General features: G+C 47.4%; 2 protein-coding genes across 2 annotated transcripts in view; one reads left to right on the top strand and one right to left on the bottom strand.

The window, feature by feature from the left end:
* The first annotated feature begins 3,573 nt into the window (after positions 1-3,573).
* Positions 3,574-10,291, top strand: Eif2b2 (eukaryotic translation initiation factor 2B subunit beta). Its single transcript, XM_051149398.1, has 8 exons — positions 3,574-3,808; positions 3,916-4,036; positions 4,185-4,333; positions 5,744-5,907; positions 6,813-6,908; positions 7,461-7,598; positions 8,399-8,465; positions 9,781-10,291. Exons 1-8 carry the CDS (start codon positions 3,646-3,648, stop codon positions 9,936-9,938), a joined length of 1,056 nt encoding a protein of 351 aa, XP_051005355.1. The 5' UTR covers positions 3,574-3,645; the 3' UTR covers positions 9,939-10,291.
* Positions 10,292-19,934: 9,643 nt separating this feature from the next.
* The window catches only part of Mlh3 (mutL homolog 3), a 35,725-nt gene continuing 33,993 nt past the window's right edge, over positions 19,935-21,666 (bottom strand). The window contains exon 13 of the mRNA XM_051149460.1: positions 19,935-20,126. Within this exon, the coding sequence (XP_051005417.1) occupies positions 20,004-20,126 (123 nt within the window). The 3' untranslated portion in view covers positions 19,935-20,003. The remainder of the gene's footprint in view (positions 20,127-21,666) is intronic.

Below are 21,666 nucleotides of genomic sequence, written 5' to 3' on the forward strand. Positions count from 1 at the left end.
GTGCCTCACTGACAGCTGGAGTTACCATGATGTGTAACACTGAACAAGTTACCAATCCTGCATATGCCTTGGCTTCCTCTGTGACTTAAAAATCTGTCCCTAATCCAAAGTTGAAAACACCATCTCCTGTATTTTCTTCTAAATATTATGTTTATAGTTTATGATGTGAAGGATTAAGCGAGGGTTTCATGTACAATTCTCCACCGAGCTGGTCCCCTAGCATCTTCTAACCTAAGTACTTGGAGCAATTGTCTGAATACATAAACTGGCAAGTTTTTTGTGTGGTGAAAAATAATTCACTTTTCTTTTGCCATTTTTTTTTTTTTCTGCAGTGATTTCTGGTGTCGCTACCATTGGCTGTTAAGTTTCCATAATGTGTGTGTCTGTTTGGGGTCTGTTTCATTCATCTCACTGCTGCATTTATCTGTTCTACACTAGTCTGGCATTTTCCTAAACATTGCCTCACACTTTTTTTTAATTTAAAGTCTTGCTCTGTAGTAAGGAAATCTTTTCCTACCTACATCTTTTTTTTTTTTTTTAAAGATTTATTTATTATTTATACACTACTCTGCCTGCATGTGTGCCTACATGCCAGAAGAGGGCATCCTATCTTATTATAGATGGTTGTGAGCCACCATGTGGTTGCTGAGAATTGAACTCAGGACCTTTGGTAGAACAGCCAGTGCTCTTAACCTCTGAGCCAGCTCTCCAGCCCTCTTGTCTACATCTTTTCACTTACAGTATCATGACTAATTTTGGCCCCTTTCTCTGCCATGTACATCTTAGGAACACCTCTGATTTTTGTTTATTCTGTCACAATGACTTGTTATGTTCTACAAACAGACAGACAAAACACCTATACACATCATCTTAGTTTAGATTTTATTGCTGCGAAGAGACACCATGACTACGGCAATTCTTATAAAGGAAAACATATCATCAGGGTTGGCTTACGGTTTCAGAGGTTTAGTCCATTATCGTCATGGTGGGAAGCATGGCAGCGTGCAGGCAGACATGGTGCTGGAGAAGGAGCTGAGAGTTCTACATCTTCATCCACGGGCAGCTGCAGGAGACTGTGTGCCACACTGGGGGTAGCTGGAGCATAGGAGACCTCCAAGCCCACCCCCACTATGACACACTTCCTCCAACAAGGCCACACCTACCCCAACAAGGCCACATCTCCTAATAGCGCCACTCCCTGTGGGCCAAGCAGTCAAGCACATGAGTCTGTGGGGCCTTACTATTCAAACCACCACACACATAAAATAATTTTTAAAAAGGTAATTGGTTAATATTCCTTCGCAGACACTGCTCTCTCTGAGTGGATACATGTGAATGCTTTCCACATGCATGTGGAGGCCACTGGTGTTATTCCTTGGATGCCATACTCCTTGTTTTTTTGTGACAGGATCTCTCCTTTGGCCCAGGGCTCACCACCTCCCAGAACTACCATACTAAAGGCTAAGCCTTCAGCAAATGAACTTTTGAGGACCACTCTCCAAGCTACCATGAGCAAAACAAGGGGGTGGTAAAAGTGGAAAAAAAAAAACATTGTTGGCAAGCAGGAAAATGCAAATGAGAATGCTTCTGAAATTCCTTTGGGGGGTGGTTCGAGACAGGGTTTCTCTGTGTAGCCTTGGCTATCCTGGGCTCACTTTGTAGACCAGGGTGGCCTCGAACTCACAGCAATCTGTCTGCCTCTGCCTCCTGAGTGCTTGGAATTAAAAGCGTGTGCCACCACGCTCAACGAAATTCCCTTTTTCATACCTACTCTCTACCAGGATGTCTGGTAATGCCATGTGTCAGGAAGCATGCAGAACATTGTTGGAAGGAGCATACTCATTTAACCGGTGTGGAGACTTCATCTACTTGGGAAGGTGAATATTCATACAGCCTGTGACCCAGGTGTTCCAATTACAGTAATGCCAAAATATGCACAAGAGTGTTTACAGTTTGTATTTATCCCCTTCCCAAAAGCTGGAGACAACCAAAGTGTCTCAAGAAAAATGACTACATAAAAATTTTTGCATAATCATACTGTCGAATATTATGCAGCAGTACAAAAAAGGATGACTTTTCAGATGTTATACTGAATGAAAAGGACAGATGGCAAAAAAATTACATTATACAACCTAATGCATATTTTGGAGCTTGTTTTCATGTACATTAAAAACAAGCCAATTAGCTGGGCATGGTGGCGCACACCTATAGTCCCAACACCCGAACAGAGGCAGGCGAATCTCTGTGAGTTTGAGGCCAGCCTGCTCTACAAAATGAGTCCAGGACAGCCAAGTCTGCACAGAGAAAACAAACCCTCCCCCTCAAACCAAAAACAAGCAATTAAATAATATGCTATTTAGAGATTGAAAGCTGTTTTTGTTTTTTGAGACAGGGTTTCCCTGTGTAGCCTTGGCTGTCCTAGACCCACTATGTAGACCAGGCTGGCCTCCAACTCCGAGATCCACCTACCTCTGCCTCCTGAGTGCTGGGATTAAAGGCGTGCTCCACCATGCCTGGCTTGTTTTTTTGTTTGTTTGGTTGGTTTTGTTTTTGCTTTTACTGTATTGCTGTACCCTATTTACTAATAACTTGTTACAATTTTTCTTTCTTTCTTTTTTTTTTTTTTGGCTAACGATAGATATAGTTTCCCTATACTATCTTTGCATGGTTTTCTGTTTGTTTGTTGTTGTTTTTTGAGACTGGGTTTCTCTGTGTAGCCTTGGCTGTCCTGGACTCACTTTGTAGACCAGGCTGGCCTCGAACTCACAGCAACTCACCAGCCTCTGCCTTCGGAGTGCTGGGATTAAAGGTTGCGCCACCACGCCCTGTTTAAATATTGTAGTCTCTTTTTCAATCTGTAAAGCTGAAGGAAAGAGAACCTACCTCACGGAGACAACTTACACACAGTGCCTGAAACCTAGTGAGCTCCAGGGCAGCAGGAGCTCTTATTACATCGTATGTGCTCTCTCGGGCCTCCAAATTGGAGGCCGCTGTTTTTGGTGTCCTTTTAACCTCTACTTTGAATCGCTTTGATTAGTGACGTTCCTGACTGCTTTCTAGGCCAAGGACATACAAAGGCTAACAACGACATAAGAGCTAGCTACAGATATGACTCAATGGTGGGCCGCTTGCCTAGCACCTGTGAGTCCCCAAGTTCAATTCCCTAAAGCAAGTAGAGAAAGAAAAATAGTATCGGTGGGGAATGGAACCTATCGGAAAGGTTCAAACCCCATCACGCGTTAGTATTTTTCTGGGAGGCCTGAATCCTGGAAGTGGATTCCCAGCCTCTGCCAGGCAACGGGCGGTCCCCGCGCCACCCGGCCAGGAAAGCAAAGCAACTTATCCTGGTCGCAGGGCGGGAAAGCCGCTAGCTGTTACCATAGCAACCAGACTGGCTAGCTTCCGAAAGGCCACCCTGCTTGGTTCGCAGACTCCCAAGAGGCCACTTCCAGCCGTCACTTCCCGGCGGCGCGCCCAGCTCCGCGGTAACACGTATCTGATTGGCCCCAGCAGAGCGAGGGGCGGGCTTACAATGTCTCAGACTCAGTACGCTTCACTGAGCGGAAGTAGACTTCTCTCGCCCCGGAAGTAAAACTCTGTGGTCTGGCTGTTGGGGCATCTGCAAGTCGGTGGATTGTGGTAGAGATGCCGGCTGCCGCGGCGAAGGGCTCGGAGTTGTCCGGGAGGATCGAGGGCTTCGTGGAGACTCTGAAGCGCGGTGGCGGGCAGCGCAGCTCGGAGGACATGGCTCGGGAGACCCTGGGACTGCTGCGCCGGCTTATCACAGACCACCGCTGGAGCAACGCGGGTGCGGTAGACCCAGCCCCACTCTTTTCGTCCTCTTGCCGTTCCTGAAGCTGAGACTCGCCCTCACCGAACGCCTGCCCCGCTCACCTGGTCTCTCTTGGGTTGCAGGGGAGCTGATGGAGTTGATCCGCAGAGAGGGCAGGAGGATGACGGCCGCGCAGCCCTCCGAGACCACCGTGGGCAACATGGTGCGGAGAGTGCTCAAGATCATCCGGGAGGAGTATGGCAGGTCAAGCTCACAGTCTGGGCTCTTGGTGGGACCAAGGGTGCTTTTTTCTTTTTTTCAAACCATGTCTTCCGTGAGAGATTGGAGCCTCTGTTGTGGCTGAGCTGCTCCGGTTGCCCCTCTGATAACTTGGGTCTTGTTGCCTCCTTAGACTTCACGGGCGCAGTGACGAGAGCGATCAGCAGGAGTCCCTGCACAAACTCTTGACGTCCGGAGGCCTGAGCGAGGATTTCAGCTTCCATTATGCCCCACTTAAAGCCAACATCATTGAGGCGATTAATGAGCTGCTAGTGGAGCTGGGTAAGAGGTCTGATCACTAAGGGGACAAGATAGGGTGCAGGCAGATGAGGAAACAAGACCTCCAGAAATTGTTCATTGATAGGGATAGACAAGATTACCAGTCTTCTGGTTTCCATGGTTTGAACACCATCGGGTAGGAAAAACACCAGGACTATGTAACTCCATCTTTCAGGACAGACCTGCTCTTTCAAAGTGCGGGAAGACGGAGATTTCTATTAGGGCAGCGCCCCTTCCCCCTTCATCTTAAAGCAAATGAACTTGCTGGGGATGTAGCTCATTGGAAGAATACCATACTTGAAGCCCTGGATTTAATTGCCAGTGCGGCAGAAACAGAAAATGAATTCCCCAAAGCCACACTTGGATGACTCTTTTTCACTAAACTTCATCTTGACTTTAAAAATGTTTATTATTGTGTATGTGTGGAGGTTGAAGGACAGCTTTGTGGAGTCTGTCTGTCTAGCTATATGTGGATTCAAGAGATGGAGTTCAGGTTTCCAGGTTTGACCAGCAAGCACATTTCTTACCACCCGTTCTTGAGTTTATACACACACACACACACACACACACACACACACACACACACACACACACACACACACCACCTCTATCCTTACTTGCAGATTTTTGTTATAATCAGTTCTTCAGAGAGTAAAAAAACTAGGTACTGGGGCTGGAGCGATGGATGGCTCAGTGATTAAGAGCACTAGCTGCTCTTATGGTTCGTTTTTGTTTTTGTTTTTTAAGACAGGGTTTCTCTGTGTGGTCTTGGCTGTCCTGGACACACTTTGTAGACCAGGCTGGCCTCGAACGCACAGAGATCCACCTGCCTCTGCCTCTCAAGAGTGCTGGGATTAAAGGCATGCGCCACCACGCCTGGGTACTGGCTACTCTTGTAATGTCCTCAGGCTCACAGCCACCTGTAACTCCTATTCCAAAGGATCTGATGTCCACTTCTGACCTCTACAAGGACCAGGCAGCACGAGGCAGACATGCATACATGTAGGCAAAACATTCATACAATAAAAATAAAGATACACACATTTTAAAAGGAGTATTTACAAAAAACAAACCAGGTACCATCTGGGCCTCAAACTGCCACTTTGAAACTCCTCTGTTGTTTTTTTCTTTTCTCCTGTCACCCTCATGGAGGTGTTGTGGTCACCTTTTAGAAGAGTTCTATTAGGGGAAGATCTGTGTACAGTGAGCACTTCAGGATTTCCCAGAATGCCACTTTCCTCCTTAACACGTCTCCTAGAGCAGTTGTAAGGAGCTGATGCCAGTAAGATGACTGGTGAGCAGGAGTGCTGCCGGAAATGGAATGAGGCCAGGCTTCCCCATCTGAACCATCGCCAGGCCTGTCTGGGATGAAGCGTGGCTTTCTCACGTTGCCTTGCAAAACTGTTGTTGCAGAAGGCACAACGGAGAACATTGCAGCCCAGGCCCTGGAGCACATCCACTCCAACGAGGTGATCATGACCATCGGCTTCTCGAGAACAGTCGAGGCCTTCCTTAAAGAGGCAGCCCGCAAGAGGAAGTTCCATGTCATTGTTGCAGAGTGCGCTCCTTTCTGCCAGGTAAGAGAGGGGCTTCTAGAGTTGCTAAGAAAAGGTGAAGAGGAAGTAAAGGAGGGACGGTATGAGTCTGAGCCAACTGTGACTTGATTAGCATGACCTTGAGTCATCAAGAAAGTAGATCATGCCGGGTGTGGTGGTGCACGGCCATAGGGAGGCAGAGGCAGGGGGATCTCTGTAAGTTCGAAGCCAGTCTGGTCTACATAGTGAGTTCTAGGTCAGCCAGGGATACAGAAAACCTTGTCTGGGGTGGAGGTGTGGGGTGGGGGGAGGAGGAGGAGGCAGCCATCGGGGAGGCACAGGCCATTAGTCCCAGCAGGAAACAGAGGCAGGTGGATCTCTGAGTGTGAGGCCAACTTGTCTGTTCTACATAATGAATTCCAGACAAGCAAGGGCTGCAGAGCGAGAACCTGTTTCTAAACAAACAAAAACCTCACACACAAAGATCCTTAAGGATTTTCAAGTTGCTATACATATGTTTAAATAATACGTTTAAGAAAGCTCAGTAAATTGCTGGGCTCCAGAAAAAGAAATACTGATTCTTCTAGGAATCTGAGTAGGACATATTACCTTGGGGATGACTGGTGTTTGATTTGATCTCACTCGACCCTTAAGTAAATAATAGGTCTCAAAACAGAAACACATAAGGATGCCAGATGTTGTAAAGCAGCGAGTCGGGAGCTGTCCTGCTGGCTGTGCTGATGATGGAAGCAGTGGTATTTCCAGTTGCGTGGCTGCTCTGAAGTCACATTTATTGGCGTCCCTGTGGCTTGCCAGACTGTGTACACCACAGGTAGATGAGCTATCCTGGAAATTAGATTACAGAATCTTGTAGGTCCAGTTAACATTTGTCAGCTCTTGTCACCGTATCACTCTCTCCCAGCGTCAGCCTTTTCCTCCTGTTTCAGGGTCATGAGATGGCTGTCAATTTGTCCAAAGAAGGTATTGAGACAACTGTCATGACCGATGCTGCCATTTTTGCTGTTATGTCAAGAGTCAACAAGGTAGGTGATTCTGCAATCACCAATGAATTCAGGACGCTATACTTCTGGAATACTGACTTCCTTGTCTTGTGAGGTCCACGGTGAGAGAAGAAGGTTTTTAGCACCATTTGAAAGCATGCATTAAAAAAAAAAAAAATCTGTTAGCTGGCCTTATTCCCTTGTCCTCACTTAGAATAGTGTCTAAAAGTGGCTAAAGCCATTTTCTTTTAAAGAATGAATTAGAACTGAGCTAAGTGCGCTGCTGCTGGGGATTCTCCATGGGCTGCCACGTGTGCTCCAAGAGTGCCACATGAGTGGGTCATAAAAGACCAGGCTCTTAGGTTCCTGGGAAGTGCTGCACACAGATTTCCAGCAAAGGACAGGCATTGTAGCTTCCTATCCTTTGCCATGTTTGGCAAAACCAGAACTTTCTAGTCTTGAGCCTAGGAAACTCCTTCCCCTCTGCTGCCTCTGAACTCTCTAGATGCTGAGATACAGGCCTGCACCTCCAGCCAAAGGCCCTGTTAGGACCCATCCCAACCAAGGGGGCTCATGTTCCTTCTTCTTCCAAAGGTGATCATCGGCACAAAGACCATCCTGGCCAATGGTTCCCTGAGAGCTGTGGCAGGAACTCACACTCTGGCACTGGCAGCGAAACACCACTCCACCCCACTCATCGTGTGTGCACCCATGTTCAAGCTTTCTCCACAGGTGCGTCAGTTTTCTCTGCCTAGTAACCAACAGAGAAGGAAGCCGTGTGTAGGCTTGAAGGCCACCTTCAGCTTACCCCACATTCTACTTTTGATCTGTTCCTTGCTTAATGGCTTTGACCCACCACAGGCTGAAAAAGAGCCACGAGCAGAACGATAGTTCAAATCCATCACTGACAATGTCAAGATAGCACAGGACAGAGAAGGCTCTGCATGTCCCATTGCCACTCTTCACTGTTGCTCTCAAACTTTTTTTTTTTTTTGCGGGGGACGGGGGGCGTTATTCCAGGTCCTGTCCTCTGCAGCCTGAGTATCAGCAGTTGTCAAATGAATACTCATTTGACAGTGACAGAAGCTGTTCGTATGGGAACAGTCTGTGTCTGCATGGATGTACCACAGTTTAATTAACCATTTATTTCGAGTTTTAAAATTACGTTTTATTTTGTATGCATGTATGTCTGTGCATCACATGCATGTGTTAGTGCCCACGGGGGTCAGAGGAGGGTCTCGAATTCCCTGGAACCTGAGGTATGGGTGGTTGTGCGCTTTGTGGGGGTGTTGGGACTCAAACCCAGGTTCTCTGTAGCAACAGTAAGTGCTCTTACCATTGACCCCTGACTACTAACAATCTATTTATTGATGGGAATGTGGGTAGTTCCACCCTGTAGCCTCTGTGACTAGGGCTGCTTTAGCAGTTATAGATAGTTTTTCTATGGGGCCTGCATTCCTATTTGTCTTGTCTACATGTCTGAGTGAAATTGCTGAATCTCTTTTTTAAAAAAAAAAAAATTTTTTTTCTAGTTCCCTAGTGAAGAAGATTCATTTCACAAGTTTGTGGCTCCTGAAGAAGTCCTTCCTTTCACAGAAGGTAAAGCAGGGGTGTGTGTGTGTGTGTGTCTCTGAGACCACTTTCAGTTGCTGTACGGAGTCAATTTGATGAGTTGGGTGCTCAGTGCAGCAAGATCTGAAATATTTTTATTTCAGGCAAACTCACCTGTAGCCTGCATGCCCCATTTGGGGGGTGGGGTTGGGGGTGGGCCCGCTTCTCTTTCATCTGACGGTAACAGCTCTATTCAGTGAGCCCATGGCCTTGTCCGCAGCCCAGCTGACTGCCCACACCAGAGAACAGAACACTGTACATGCTGTCCTGATTTTTCTTAGAAGTTGAATAACTTCATCCTTTTATTTAAACAGTTCTTGAAACCAGTTTTGGTGGCACTTATAATCCCAGCCCTTAATGGGGAGTGGAGGCAGGAGGATCATCAAAAACTCATCACCATCCTTGTCTATCTTTATAGTGACTTTCAGGCCAACCAGAGCCACGTGATAAGATACTGTCTTTAAAACACTCAAGGGAAAAAAAATGCCTGTTATGCATTCACTGTGTTCAGGTCCAGGGAATAAAATAATGAGGATTTAAGCCCAGGTTCCACAGACTTACATTGTAGGTAATGGGCAAGAAAATGTTAGGTCCCGGGGTGTTTTAAAAAGAAAGCCATGTTGCTGATAGGACTATACCGAAGACTAGTGAAGGGTGTTCATGAGATGATATCGCTGGAGTCCTAAATGAGCAGACTCTACAGTGTGACAGTGTGGCTGTGCAAGCCGTGATAGGCATATGATTAGTGAGCCGGAGAAAGCTGGTCATGCGGCTAGGCTGTTGTGAGCATGGGGGAGAGTGATTAAAATTACAGTTAGTGTAGTTGTTTGAGAAGGACTGGACCTTTCAGGTTGCAATCTTGAATTTAAAAAACAACCTTTTCATGTATGTATGGAGGTGTTTCCCTCAGAGCTAGAAACGGACATCGGCTCCTTGGAACTGGAATTACAGATGGTGTGAGCTGCTGTGTGGTGGTAGAAATTTAACCCAGATCCTCTGGAAGAGCAGCCAGCGCCCTTAACTAGTGAGGCATGGCTCCGGCGCAAGTGTGAATTTTATTTTAAGTATGCTGAAAAGACATCAGAGAGGTTGTTTTTACTGTTTTGTTTGAGACAGCATCTCTGGCTGTCCTCACATGTGCAGTCCACCTGACTTGGCTGTTGGAAGCCATGAGTGTCATCACACCCAGTTTGAGTGTTGCCACAGCTTCCTAGCATGCCTGCGTTACTGAACAACTTACTTGCTCTGCTGCTTGTTAGCGTTGGGTCCTCAGCTCTGTCTCTAGCATGGGATTGTTTTGCAGGGGACATTCTGGAGAAGGTCAGTGTTCACTGTCCCGTATTTGACGATGTGCCCCCGGACCTCATTACTCTCTTCATCTCCAACATTGGTGGGAACGCACCATCCTACATCTACCGCCTGATGAGCGAGCTCTACCATCCTGACGACCACGTCCTGTGACACTGCCCATCCTAAGCGGACCAGCTTAGGCCCCGAGTGGAGTGCAGATACTGTTGCTGCTACAGTGGGGAGTGGAGAGTCACCCCAAGACCCTCACTGTTTTCTGCCTTCCTACTCACCCCTAAGTGAGGCACGGTCAGGACTGTCCCTACCCTCAGGGCTTACCTGAGCAGCGGGGCTTACCTGTTGATGTTGGAGCCACTTTGTGACCAGGCTGTGTTTGTTTCAGGAACTTCAGCCTTCTGGCCCAGTGGTGTTACACACACGGTGACTACTTTGCTCGGTTGGTATTTGCTCAGAAATGGCTTCCAGACCTTTTCCGAGGCTGTGCCAATAAAAGCTACTGGAAACTCCCTGAGTTCCTTTATTGTTTAGCGCTCTGAGTGAACTAACGCTGCAGTGGTCTTTCTGTGTCTGCACAGAGGGCTGTGATGAGAGGAAAGCCTAAAAGAGAAGTACAAATAAAAGTAGTTTCCTCTTACAGCTCACTGGAAAGGGCCCCAAAGCTATAGCAGTCTAAGGTAATGGCTTCGAGACTTGAGCATCATGGAGCTTAAAATACGCTATCCTGGCATCTGCTTCTAGACTGCTGTAGCGGCCCTTGGGAAGAAGGGAAGCGGTCGAAGCTTCCCTTTCTGAAGAGACAGGACCAGTTAGTCTGGGAGGCAGTTTGGAGTTATGCTTGCAGATTTACTTGAAGGAACACAGGAACACAAATATGATCAGTGTAGCGTTGTAATATCACAGTCAGTGTTCAGCAGAGGCCGGAAGGTAGAATAAATGTGATGTTTTCACTGCAGGCTGCAGTGAGGTGTCCCTTCCAAAGCAACTGAATGGCAGTGGCTGGATTGAAAGCATTTTGGGTGGTTTTCCCAGCCTCAAGTTTGAATCAGTTCTCAATATTAAAAAAACACAGAGAAGAACACACAACAGATTCCAATTTTTTTTTTTCCTAAGTTATTTTTTATTATACAGTGCTCTGCCTGCATGTACACCTGCAGGCCAGAAGAGGGCATCCGATCACATTAGAGATGGTTGTGAGCCACCACGTGGTTGCTGGGAATTGAACTCAGGACCTTTGGAAGAGCAGCCCGTACTGTTAACCTCTGAGCCATCTCTCCAGCCCCAGATCCCAATTTCTTGCTTTTCTGGAGACTCAGATCTGGCTGCTCCTGACCCAGTTCCCAAATGACAGGTGTGTGGCTTCCCCAGGGACTGTGCTAGTGGCCAGGTGGAGACCAGCAGCCTTCCAAATGGTTGTAGTTGGCTACAGCTGGCTAACAGAATTCCTATCAAAGGCCTACTTACACTACCCTTTCAGAGTGGGAGATATCTGTAGGGGCGTCCACTTTCTATTCCATTAGGGTGGCAGTGAGAGGACAAGCGAATGGTGCATAATGTGACCCTTACTCCAGCAAAGCATCGCACGTACACGCAGAGGCAAAAGCAGGGAGAGCCCGGCAGCAGCAAGCTTGATGGAATTCCCAGTCTTAGGTGTAGCGCATTACGATGTATTCTGAAAAAGTATCTCCTCCGTGTGAACCATGTGAGTTTCTATGTTAGGATCCACTGGTCTGAAGATGACGCCCCCTTGAGAGCTTGTCACTCGTCATAGTCTTCACCTCTTCTGGCAGGGTCTGGAGGGAGGGAAGGAGCTTAGGAATCTGCACGTTCAAGCCTACGGCCCCCTGAGTGGTTTGGATGGGTCCTCTGACACAATTTGATAAGCTGGTCAGAAGTAAGTTATAAGGGAAAGGCCGTGAGGCTAGTATCAGGTTGTGAGGTCTCGGCTCTGCGATTTGATGGGGGATGGCCATAAGATCAAAGAGGGTCAGCCTGGAAGTTCTAAAAGGAGCCTGACTCAGACTTCTGTCAGCTTCTCAGGCAGAGAAGAGCCTTTGCTTTCTCATGGAGTGGCTTATGTCTGCCAATTACAAGCCATTGTCTCTTCTGAAAGCACCAATTCTAACAGCAATTCACTGGGGTACAATTGTGTGGTTTGGAGGAAGAACAGCAGCGAGTCAAGGACTTTAAATCTGTCTCTGGCTTGCAGTGACACTTTCTGTGCATCCCAGCCTGTCTAAAATTAGAGCACCAGTGTCCTTCCAGGCATGGCTGAGACGGATGAGGCTGTCTTCCAGCCAACCCTTTCAGTGCCCAGAAGCACAGGATGCCGCTTTAGACTCTGCGACCTCACTTAGGTCAGCTGCACCAAGCCTCGTTTTCTATCCCTTCTCTTCCTTTTCCTGTTCAAGGAGAGGCAGGTGCTGGGAAGAGAAGCGGATTCACTGAGGGGAGAAGTTCCGGGGACTCACAAGCCTCAGCCTTGCCAGGCCTACCTCATAGCCCTGTCTTGCAGGCAGGACCCAGAAAAAAACCAAACCAAACCAAAACAAAACTTGAAGCTTGGAATGAATTATAGAAACAAGATCCATGGATGCAGAAGTCTTCCCGAATACACCAAATAAACCGCTAGATAACAAGTGTAGTTTGTAACGACATTTGTTCCCACGGTTTCTATCTTCCAAGTTGGGCAGAGGGCAGGGAAGGCATAATTCTTGGAACTTGAATAAGGAACAGAAACTCTTAATTTAGCTTCAGAAGTCTGGAAAAAAAAATACTTTCACCAAGAAGAACTCAAGTGTAAAGTGATCCTTAAAGAAATGCTGGTGCTCACACAGAGTATGTCCCTGGATTGCAAAGGCTGCCCGTCAAACGGCTCTACTGCTGAGCTCTACAGCACCAGTAACTTGCCCGATGTACAACTTGGTACATCAGAGCTGCTTAGCCATGAATGCTGACAGGCAGTGATAAAAAGGGTCTATAGAGTCATCTGGCCTCTCAGAACATCCTCGTGTGGGGAGGCTTCAGGTACTCAGTTGGATAAAGCCTGGGAGAAGGATAGAACTGTTTTCTGTCTTCTACACATGTGGGCATGTATACACACACACACAGTTTACAAAAAACCAAACCCAACTCCCCCTCAGTAGGCATGCACCTAAGTTGACATGGAAGAAGTATTTTGGAATGGGGCTTGGAAGGATTTTGTACCTGGTTTTGCTTCTCTGTACGTTATTATGTGCAGTGCTGGAAACAGAACTCCAAGGCCTTGTATGTGGTAGACAAGCGCTCTGCCACTGCACTGCAGCACTAGTCCTTTCCCTCCCCAAGCAGCTGTGCCAGGCTACTGGGCAGCAGCCACACTCATTATTAACCAGCTACCATCTGCACGTCACTCACACACTGAAGGTGCTGTAGCTGGGACAGTGATTGCTGGATGCTTCAAGTGAACACTGTGCCAAGAAGAGTGCTTGGCCACCACCTCCCCTGGGCATATGCATTTTCAACTAAGACCTGCCTTAAAAAAAAAAAAAAAAAAAAAAAAAAAGAAGCTAGCCTGTGGTAAATGAAAGCCTAGCCAGATTCCTAAAATTCATAAACTGTAGACACAAGTTGAATCAGGAGAACTAAGCAGGCCACAGTGGCTCACGGGATAATCCTAACACTCAGGAGGCTCAAGCAGCAAGATTGAAACCAGGCTGGAGAGATGGCTCAGTAGTTAAGAGTGCCACCTGCTCTTCCAGAGGTCCTGAGTTCAATTCCCAGCAACCACATGGTGGCTCACAACCATCTATAATGTGATCTGATGTCCTCTTCTGCAGATAAAGCACTCATATGCAATAAATAAATAAATCTTTAAAAAAAATTGCAAACCAGGCCATGCGTGGTGAGTCATACCCCCATACACACACACACACATACACAGGGTTTCTCTGTGTTGCTTTGGCTGTCCTGAAACTCACTCTGTAGAGCAGGCTGGTCTTGAATTTAGATGCTGGGATTAAAAGCGTGTACCACCACTGCCCAGCTGACCAATACCTTTAATCTCAGCACTCCAGGAAGCAGAGACAGTAGGTTCTCTGAGTTTGAGGACAGATCTACAGTGAGCTCCAAGACAGCCAAGACTGCATTAGAGAGACCATGTGCAAAACAACCACAAAAATGCAAACCAGGGGCTGGAGAAATGGCTCAGTGGCTAAAAGCACTTGTGCTCCTGCAAAGGACCTGGGTTAGACTCTTGGCACCACACGGTGGTTCACAACTGTTGTAACTCCAGTCCCAAGGGATCTGTTGGGACCTCCTTAGCCACTGGCCTGAGGGCATTAGGCATGCATGTGCACAAACACACATAGGCAGGATATGCACACACATAAAACATGACAAAGCTAAAATAACTTTAAAAAAATGCAAGCCAAATCAAAAGATACATTGCAGCACCTTGCTCCAAACTGCTTTTTAATCACTGGGCTTTTGAAATAAGCAGTAGCGAGCTGTAAGGCTAACTTCAAGTGAGGCTGGCCAAGCTTGCTGCCTGGTGTGCTAGCTTCCCACACAGCATTCCAACCTGTGAGGTAAGACATGCCCAGTTTTGGTCAGGTGTCTTCATCAGAGGCGATAGAGGAGACACTATGGAATGGGCATAGCAGAAAAGTGCTCTGAGGGGGTGGGGTGGCGCATACCTGTAATCCCAGCACTCAGCATACCTGTAATCCCAGCACTGAGGAAGGCATAGGCAGTCGCATATCTGTGAGTTCGAGGCCAGCCTGGTCTACAAATCCAGTCTAGGACAGCCAGGGCTTGTTACACAGAGAAACCCTGCCTTGGGAAAAAACTAAAAACAAAACAAAAACAGCCCGTGTGTGTGTGTGTGTGTGTGTGTGTGTGTGTGTGTGTGTGTGTGAGAGAGAGAGAGAGAGAGAGAGAGAGAGAGAGAGAGAGAGAGAGAGGGAGAGGGAGAAAGGGAGGAGAGGGAGAGAGAGGGAGGGAGGGGGAGGGGCGCCGGTCTGTGAAAGCACCTTTTACCCGGCTGAATATATGGAGGTCAGAAGACAACCTATGATTCCCTCTTGTTTGAGGCAGGAAAGATCTCGTTTGTTCCTGTGCTGTAAACCCTGGGGTAGTTTAGCCTGCAGACTTCCAGGGAATTCTGTCTCCATCTCCCCACTCTCTTTAAACCCGCTGGATTACAGACACAGACACACTGTGGGGCTTCTATATGGGATCCAGGGATCTGAACTCAAGCTGTGAGGCCTGAACACCGGGCCTTCTGCCCAGCCTCATTCCTGGCTTTTGAGTGGATGGAGAAAGAGCACTCTGGGTTTTTGTTTTTGTTTTTTTCCGAGACAGGGTTTCTCTGTGTAGCCTTGGCTGTCCTGGACTCACTTTGTAGACCAGGCTGGCCTCGAACTCACAGCGATCCACCTGCCTCTGCCTCCTGAGTGCTAGGAGTAAAGGCCCGGCTCTGGGGGGTTTTGTGTCAGAACGGCTCTTCTCCAGATGAGCATGCAGGGCTCCCACTTGTGGCTTGGCTGCTGTGCCCTCAGGGCCTTCTGGGAACTGCTGAGCCACATCTGCTCTCACCTGGCATGGCCCCCTCAGGCCTAGATTCTGTACCCTCCCACTCTGCCCTGACTTTTTTTTTTTTTTGGCTTTTCGAGACAGGATTTCTCTGTGTAACAGCCCTGGCTGTCCTGGACTTGCTTTGTAGAGCTGGCTGGCCTCGAACTCAGGAGACCCACCTGCCTCTGCCTCCCGAGTGCTGGGATTAAAGGCGTGCACCACCATGCCCGGCTTCTGCCCTGACTTTCTCACTGTCCATGCGGCCCCTAGCTGTGCCCACTAGCTCTTCCTTCTTTCTGCTCACTGGTGGTCCTGGCAGAGCTGTTCCCTTCCCCCACGCTTAGCTTACTTTCCGCTTTGGCTCCAGCTTTTCTGGTGCTAGCTCCTGTTACTAACCAGAGCATTTTTGTTTTGGGGTTAAAAAAAAAAAGATGTATTTATTTTATGTGTGAGTGTTTTGCCTGTATATGTCTGTGCACCATGTGTGCCTGGTGCTCAGGGAGATCATCAGATGAGGGCTCTGAGCATCAGAGCTGGACTTGCAGCTCTTGTGAGCCACCACATGAGTGCTGGTCATTCAGGGCCTCTGCAATAATATGTGCTCTTACACTCTGGGCCACCTCTTCAGCCCCTACTACCCACAGTCCTTAATTCTCAGAGTTATGTCTGTCATCTCCTCTCAGACCAGTAATGAAGCGCTGGCTGAAATTCAGCGCTCATATTCTGTGGCTCATGTTCTGTTTTGTTTCCTTACCCTATCCCCGGTTAAAGCTGAATCTCTTTTAGAGGTATCCATTTGCACCTTTAGTTCTCAATGTCTTTTGATGAACATTGCCAAGGTGGAACTTCTCAAGAATGGTTAGTTACCTTTCACATCTCATAACCTTTACTCTGAGGTTACCAACATCTTTACCATAAAATTGAGCCATGACGGGCGGTGGTGACGCATGCCTTTAATCCCAGCACTTGGGAGGCAGAGGCAGGTGGATCTCTGTGAGTTTAAGACCAGTCAAGGCTACACAGAGAAACCTTCTCTCAAAACAAAACAAACCTAAATAAAATTGAGGCACTAAACTGACAAACTAATAAATCCCATAAACTTAAATTATTTTAACTTATTTAATAAAATTACATGGGACAAGAGAGACGTCTCAGTGCTTTAAGAGTGCTTACTATTCTTACAAAGGACCCAGGTTCTGTTTCCAGCACCCACATGGTGGTTCACAACCACCTCCAACTTCAGTCCCATGGGATCTTAGGTCTTCTTGTGGGCTCTAGAGGCATCTACACACAGGTGGTACACATATGCTTACATAAGCACAAATATATACACAAAAATAATAAATCTGTAAAAAAATATATTACATGGGCGGGTAGGGGATAAGGCACCAGGAGGTGCTGGGTGGCCCAGGCTCCACATACACATCCAGGGCTGGCACCCGAGGGCACCAGTGTAACCCAGGGAGCACTGCAGTCCTGGATAGTCTCCTGAGCTGGGGTGCTGCTGTTTGGAATTCTCTATCTAGCATTCTATTTATTTGTTTTTTTTTTAAGATTTATTTATTATTATGTATACAGTGTTCTGTCTGTATGTACACCTGCAGGCCAGAAAAATGCATTAGATCACATTATAGATGGTTGTGAACCACCATGTGGTTGCTGGGAATTGAACTCAGAACCTTTGGAAGAACAGGTGGGGCTCTTAACCTCTGAGCCATCTCTCCAGCCCTAGCATTCTATTTATAGAAGACTGTCAAGGAATATTGACACTCTGGAGCCAGAATAACCATTTCCAAATGAGCAATCCAGGAAGGTGGGTGGAAGACACACAGAGGCTAGCTTGCCACTTGGCCTGCCCTCAGCAGCAGCCACTATGATGTACAAGTGTTTGGTGGAGAGATGGCAGAGGAAGAGAAGCAGATGGTTTGCACACTAGGGAGAGGCGGAACTGGAGTCACGAGGCTGGAGAGGGATAGCCTGGCCTGCCACCTGAGGCCGTGGTGAAGCACTGGCCAGCGCTGCCACTCAGGACCATTTCTGGGTCTGTGTCGATGTCTGCGGCTCATCTTATCACTAAAGACCATGTGGACGTCCCTGGTCTGGGCAGCCACCTGGGACCATGTTAATGACCAAGGACTGTGGCAAGCTGGCCCCGCCCCTCACTACCTAAGGCTCTCAGGAGACCGGGCCCTGAACCTCATCAGGGCAGCACGGTAGAGCTTGGCTCTGGTGGCACAGACGCAGGCAAACCAGGCTGAGGGGTGAGCGGGGGAGAGGTCTGTGATGTGGGCCAGGGAGAGATGCCTCCCCCACCCCAAGCCTGGACAGTGGAAGGAGAGACCAGCCTTCCACAAGTCATCTTCCACCTACACACATACCAGAGCCCATGTGAGAATATACAGAGTCCCACTCACAGATAAATGAATGTTTGAAAAATTACTAGCATACACTAGAAAATTAAGTGTGTCTTTGTTCTTATGGTCCTTGAGTTAAAAAGGACAAAATAAAACCCTACTAGGCAGTAAAAGTAATCCACCAGATATTTTTGGCTAATAAGTTGTTTTTATGCTGATGTATACAAATGAGTTCACAAATTATTAAAAGAAGATAATTATCTCCTTATGAATCAGGCTAGCCAGGAAGACATAATTCATGGGAAATGTTTTCTGAGTCTCCGTTCCTCTCAGGAAAATGGGTTGGGAATTACATAGAAGTAACCTTCTGAAAGCTCCCTGTCACTGTCAAGAAGTGTCATCACTCTCTGAAACCCTGTGACCTGGGCTGACAGAACTTGGAAGAGCAAGTATAGTGATTCATGCTTTGAGAGGTAAAGACAATTAAAGGCAGGAGTTCAAAGGGCATCCTCAGCTCCATCTGAGTTACTGGGCAGCCTGGGCTACAGAAGACCCGGTTTCCCACTCCTTTTCCTCCTCATCAAAGTGTTCTGAACAGCTGATCTGGGACAGTGCTGAAGAGGCCCTAGGCAACATCTCCCCACTGAAGCAGGCGAGATGCTCCGTGCGTATGAAACATCTGTTTGTCCAGTGTAATGGGTGTACACATGTTTTTGTTTTGATCCCAAGTGTGGGATGGGGAACAGACTTGTGAGAAACAGGTGACATTTATCCACTAGTGAAGGGGTTGGTTTTTGCCAGCTGAAACACATCCTAGTACAGACAGACTCTGAGAGGAAACACACACACACACACACACACACACACACACACACACACACACACACACACACACACACACACACACACACACACACACACACACACACACACACACACACACACACACACACACACACACACACACACACACACACACACACACACACACACACACACACACACACACACACACACACACACACACACACACACACACACACACACACACACACACACACACACACACACACACACACACACCCCAAAACAGGAAGCAGGGGCTTTTTGGGTCTTGGTATTGTTTGCCTGCTCATCGCTCCATTTCGAGACTCCTAGAGAGAACCGCTCCAGAGAAAACTTCAGAGCTCCAGGTTCCGGCTGCTGCTCCAGGTTCCGGCTGCAACTTTGGTGGAATTGTTGGTGTGCTAAAATCCTGCCGACTATGCCAGGGGAATCGCTCCCAGGAACTGAGTCCAAAAAGGTCTACATCTCCTGTTCCCACTAGCCTCTTTTCTCTCCTATCTAGGGTAGGTGGGTATGGGGGGGAGGTAGAAGCATTAAAGATCCTCAAAGTAGGTGTGGGAAAGGCAAAGCCTCCAGCCCAGCTATAGGGAGGGAGGTCTGTCTCAGGCAGTAGTGTCTATTCTCTGTGGTTCCAGGGATGAAAATGAGGGCTGATTCCCTTTCAACCTGCCCTGAGGCCATGCTGAGAAAGGCACTACTTTTTTCTTTTTTAAAGATTTATTTATTATGTATACAATGTTCTGCCTGCATGTAACGTCTGCATGACAGAAGAGGGCATCAGATCTCAGTAGAGATGGTTGTAAGCAACCATGTGGTTGTTGGGAATTGAACTCATGACCTTTAGGAGAGCGGGCAGTACTCTTAACCTCGGAGCTATCTCTCCAGCACCTCCCCACCCCTCAAGTACTGGGATTTCAGATATATGTCACCACACCCAGCTATAAATTAATTTTAATCCCTAAAATAATTTAACCAAAGTCTTGCTGGAATACATCAGGCAATATTTGTATAGAGAGCAGAGAAATACCATAAATCTGTAACTCAAAGTGTAAAGAAGCAGGGAGTGAAGCTAAGGGGCGGGGGGCCAGGAGGCCCTTAGGGCTTAACATCCTCTCACATAGTGCAAACTGAGATGCTGAGAAAACTGCTCAAAAACAATAGCTGCACCCCGCACTCATAAGGCAACCTATCCATTACAAAATTATTACATTTTACCACTAAATCAATGTATAAGATAGGTGTTATATGGCAAACTCCTGTGTCCGTGGCTGCAAAGGAATGAAGTGTCTTTAGGCTTGAGTGCATCCGCCCGCTCAACTAGAGGGGCCACCTGCTCCAGGAGACTGATGTGCCAGACCTACTCAGGCTGGCTGACCTGCTCACAGCCGCGCCGTCCGTGCTGCTTGCGCTCTCTGTTAGAGGCACACCATTCCCCTTAGCTCCTTGCAGATCTGTAATTTTCTCCTCATGGTGGCTCACAAGGCAGCATGGACCGTTGCAGGTTCTGCTTTGTATCATAGCCTTCTGCTTTTCCAAAGAGATGCCAGGCACGGGCCATTTTGCGAAGTTTAGCAAGATTGGGCTTAGCCTATGGGAAGAGAATTAACTATAATTAACAAATTTTTAAAAAGTATTTCAAAGAATGGCTCTAAAACATGTTTACATTTCTCCTTTCTGGACTCAGAAAAGATGATAGCATTCCTCAGAACTAAACTTTAAGTCTAGATTTTTTTTTTAAAGATTTATTTATTATGTTCTTCCTACATGCACACATGTGCACCAGATCTCATTAAAGATGGCTGTGAGCCATCATGTGGCTGCTGGGAATTGAACTCAGGACCTTTAGAAGAGCAGCCAGTGTTTTTAACCTCTGAGCCATCTCTCTAGCCCAAGTCTAGAATCTTATCTCCTCAGTAATGGAGGTAAGTCGGTTTTTGGGGAGGTGTAGTGGGGCTGTTTCGCCTGCATGTATGTCTGTGCAACATGTATGTGCATGCCTTGTACCTGCAGAATCCAGAAGAGGGTGTCAGGTTTCTTGAAACTGGAGTTGCTGACAGTTGTCAGCTGCCATGTGGGTGCTGGGAATCAAATCTGGGTCGTGTGGAAGAGCAGCCAGTGCTTTTAATCACTGAGCCATCTCTCTAACTCCATAAAACAGAAGTTTTAGTGGAGTAAAATCAACTGGATAAGGCAGGGAACAGTATATGAAATCTCCATGCAAGAAAATACTTTACAGCTATTAGCAAGAAAGAGCAGAAGAAAGGGTTCTGGAAAGCAGCCCCATAGCACCCCTCATGTACACTCCCTTCTGCTGCACTGAAGATCCCAACAGGACGCTGCAGATGGGTCAGTGGTTAAGAATACAGACTGCTCCTGCAGAGCACCTGGCACGAACTACCAGCACCCACATGGTGGTTCACAATCAGTTGTAACTCCAGTTCTAGTGGACTGAACACCCTCCTCTGGCCTCCATGGGCACCATGCACACACATGGTGCCCAAACATGCATGCAGGCAAAACACGCATACACATAGATCTAAACAAGCATAGAAAGTGTTCTTAGTTGAAGGACTCCGTGCAGCTACTGCATCAGCCACAGCTTTGTTCACGTGCTGCTCCTATCACAGATCGCAGCCACAGCACAGTGGCCGGCTTCCTGTCTGATGATGAAACACAAAGCTCCTCTGAGATAGCTAGCTCTAACTGCAGGACAGCATCCCAGTAAACATTTATAAGAGACCGGAAGCTTCAGCTATGTTCTGACAGCTGTGAGTTTGAAGCATTTCTACTTCCAAGAATAATCAACCCGGGGGCTGGTAGGCAACTGATGGTCAGGGTACATGTGCACATGCTGAGCTTACCAACCAGGAGCCCAGCACGGACATAATCTGTCACTTTAGTCTAAGTGAACTGAAAGACCAAGTGTATGGCCTTAAATAAATAAAGCTTCCAGGGCATGCTTTTCAAAACTCTTGTTTGTGGGAGGATAAAGATTGATTATAACTAGATGAGCTGAAAAAGAAAGAAAAGATAAACGTTGTTCCTTTCTGACTGCACAGGTCTCCTCTGGTCATTTTTTGTCAACTTTACATAATCTAGCACCTCCTGGGCAAAGAGGGAACCTCACT

Source organism: Acomys russatus, chromosome 1 (genome assembly GCF_903995435.1).
Source record: "Acomys russatus chromosome 1, mAcoRus1.1, whole genome shotgun sequence".
Classification (NCBI taxonomy): Eukaryota; Metazoa; Chordata; class Mammalia; order Rodentia; family Muridae; genus Acomys; species Acomys russatus.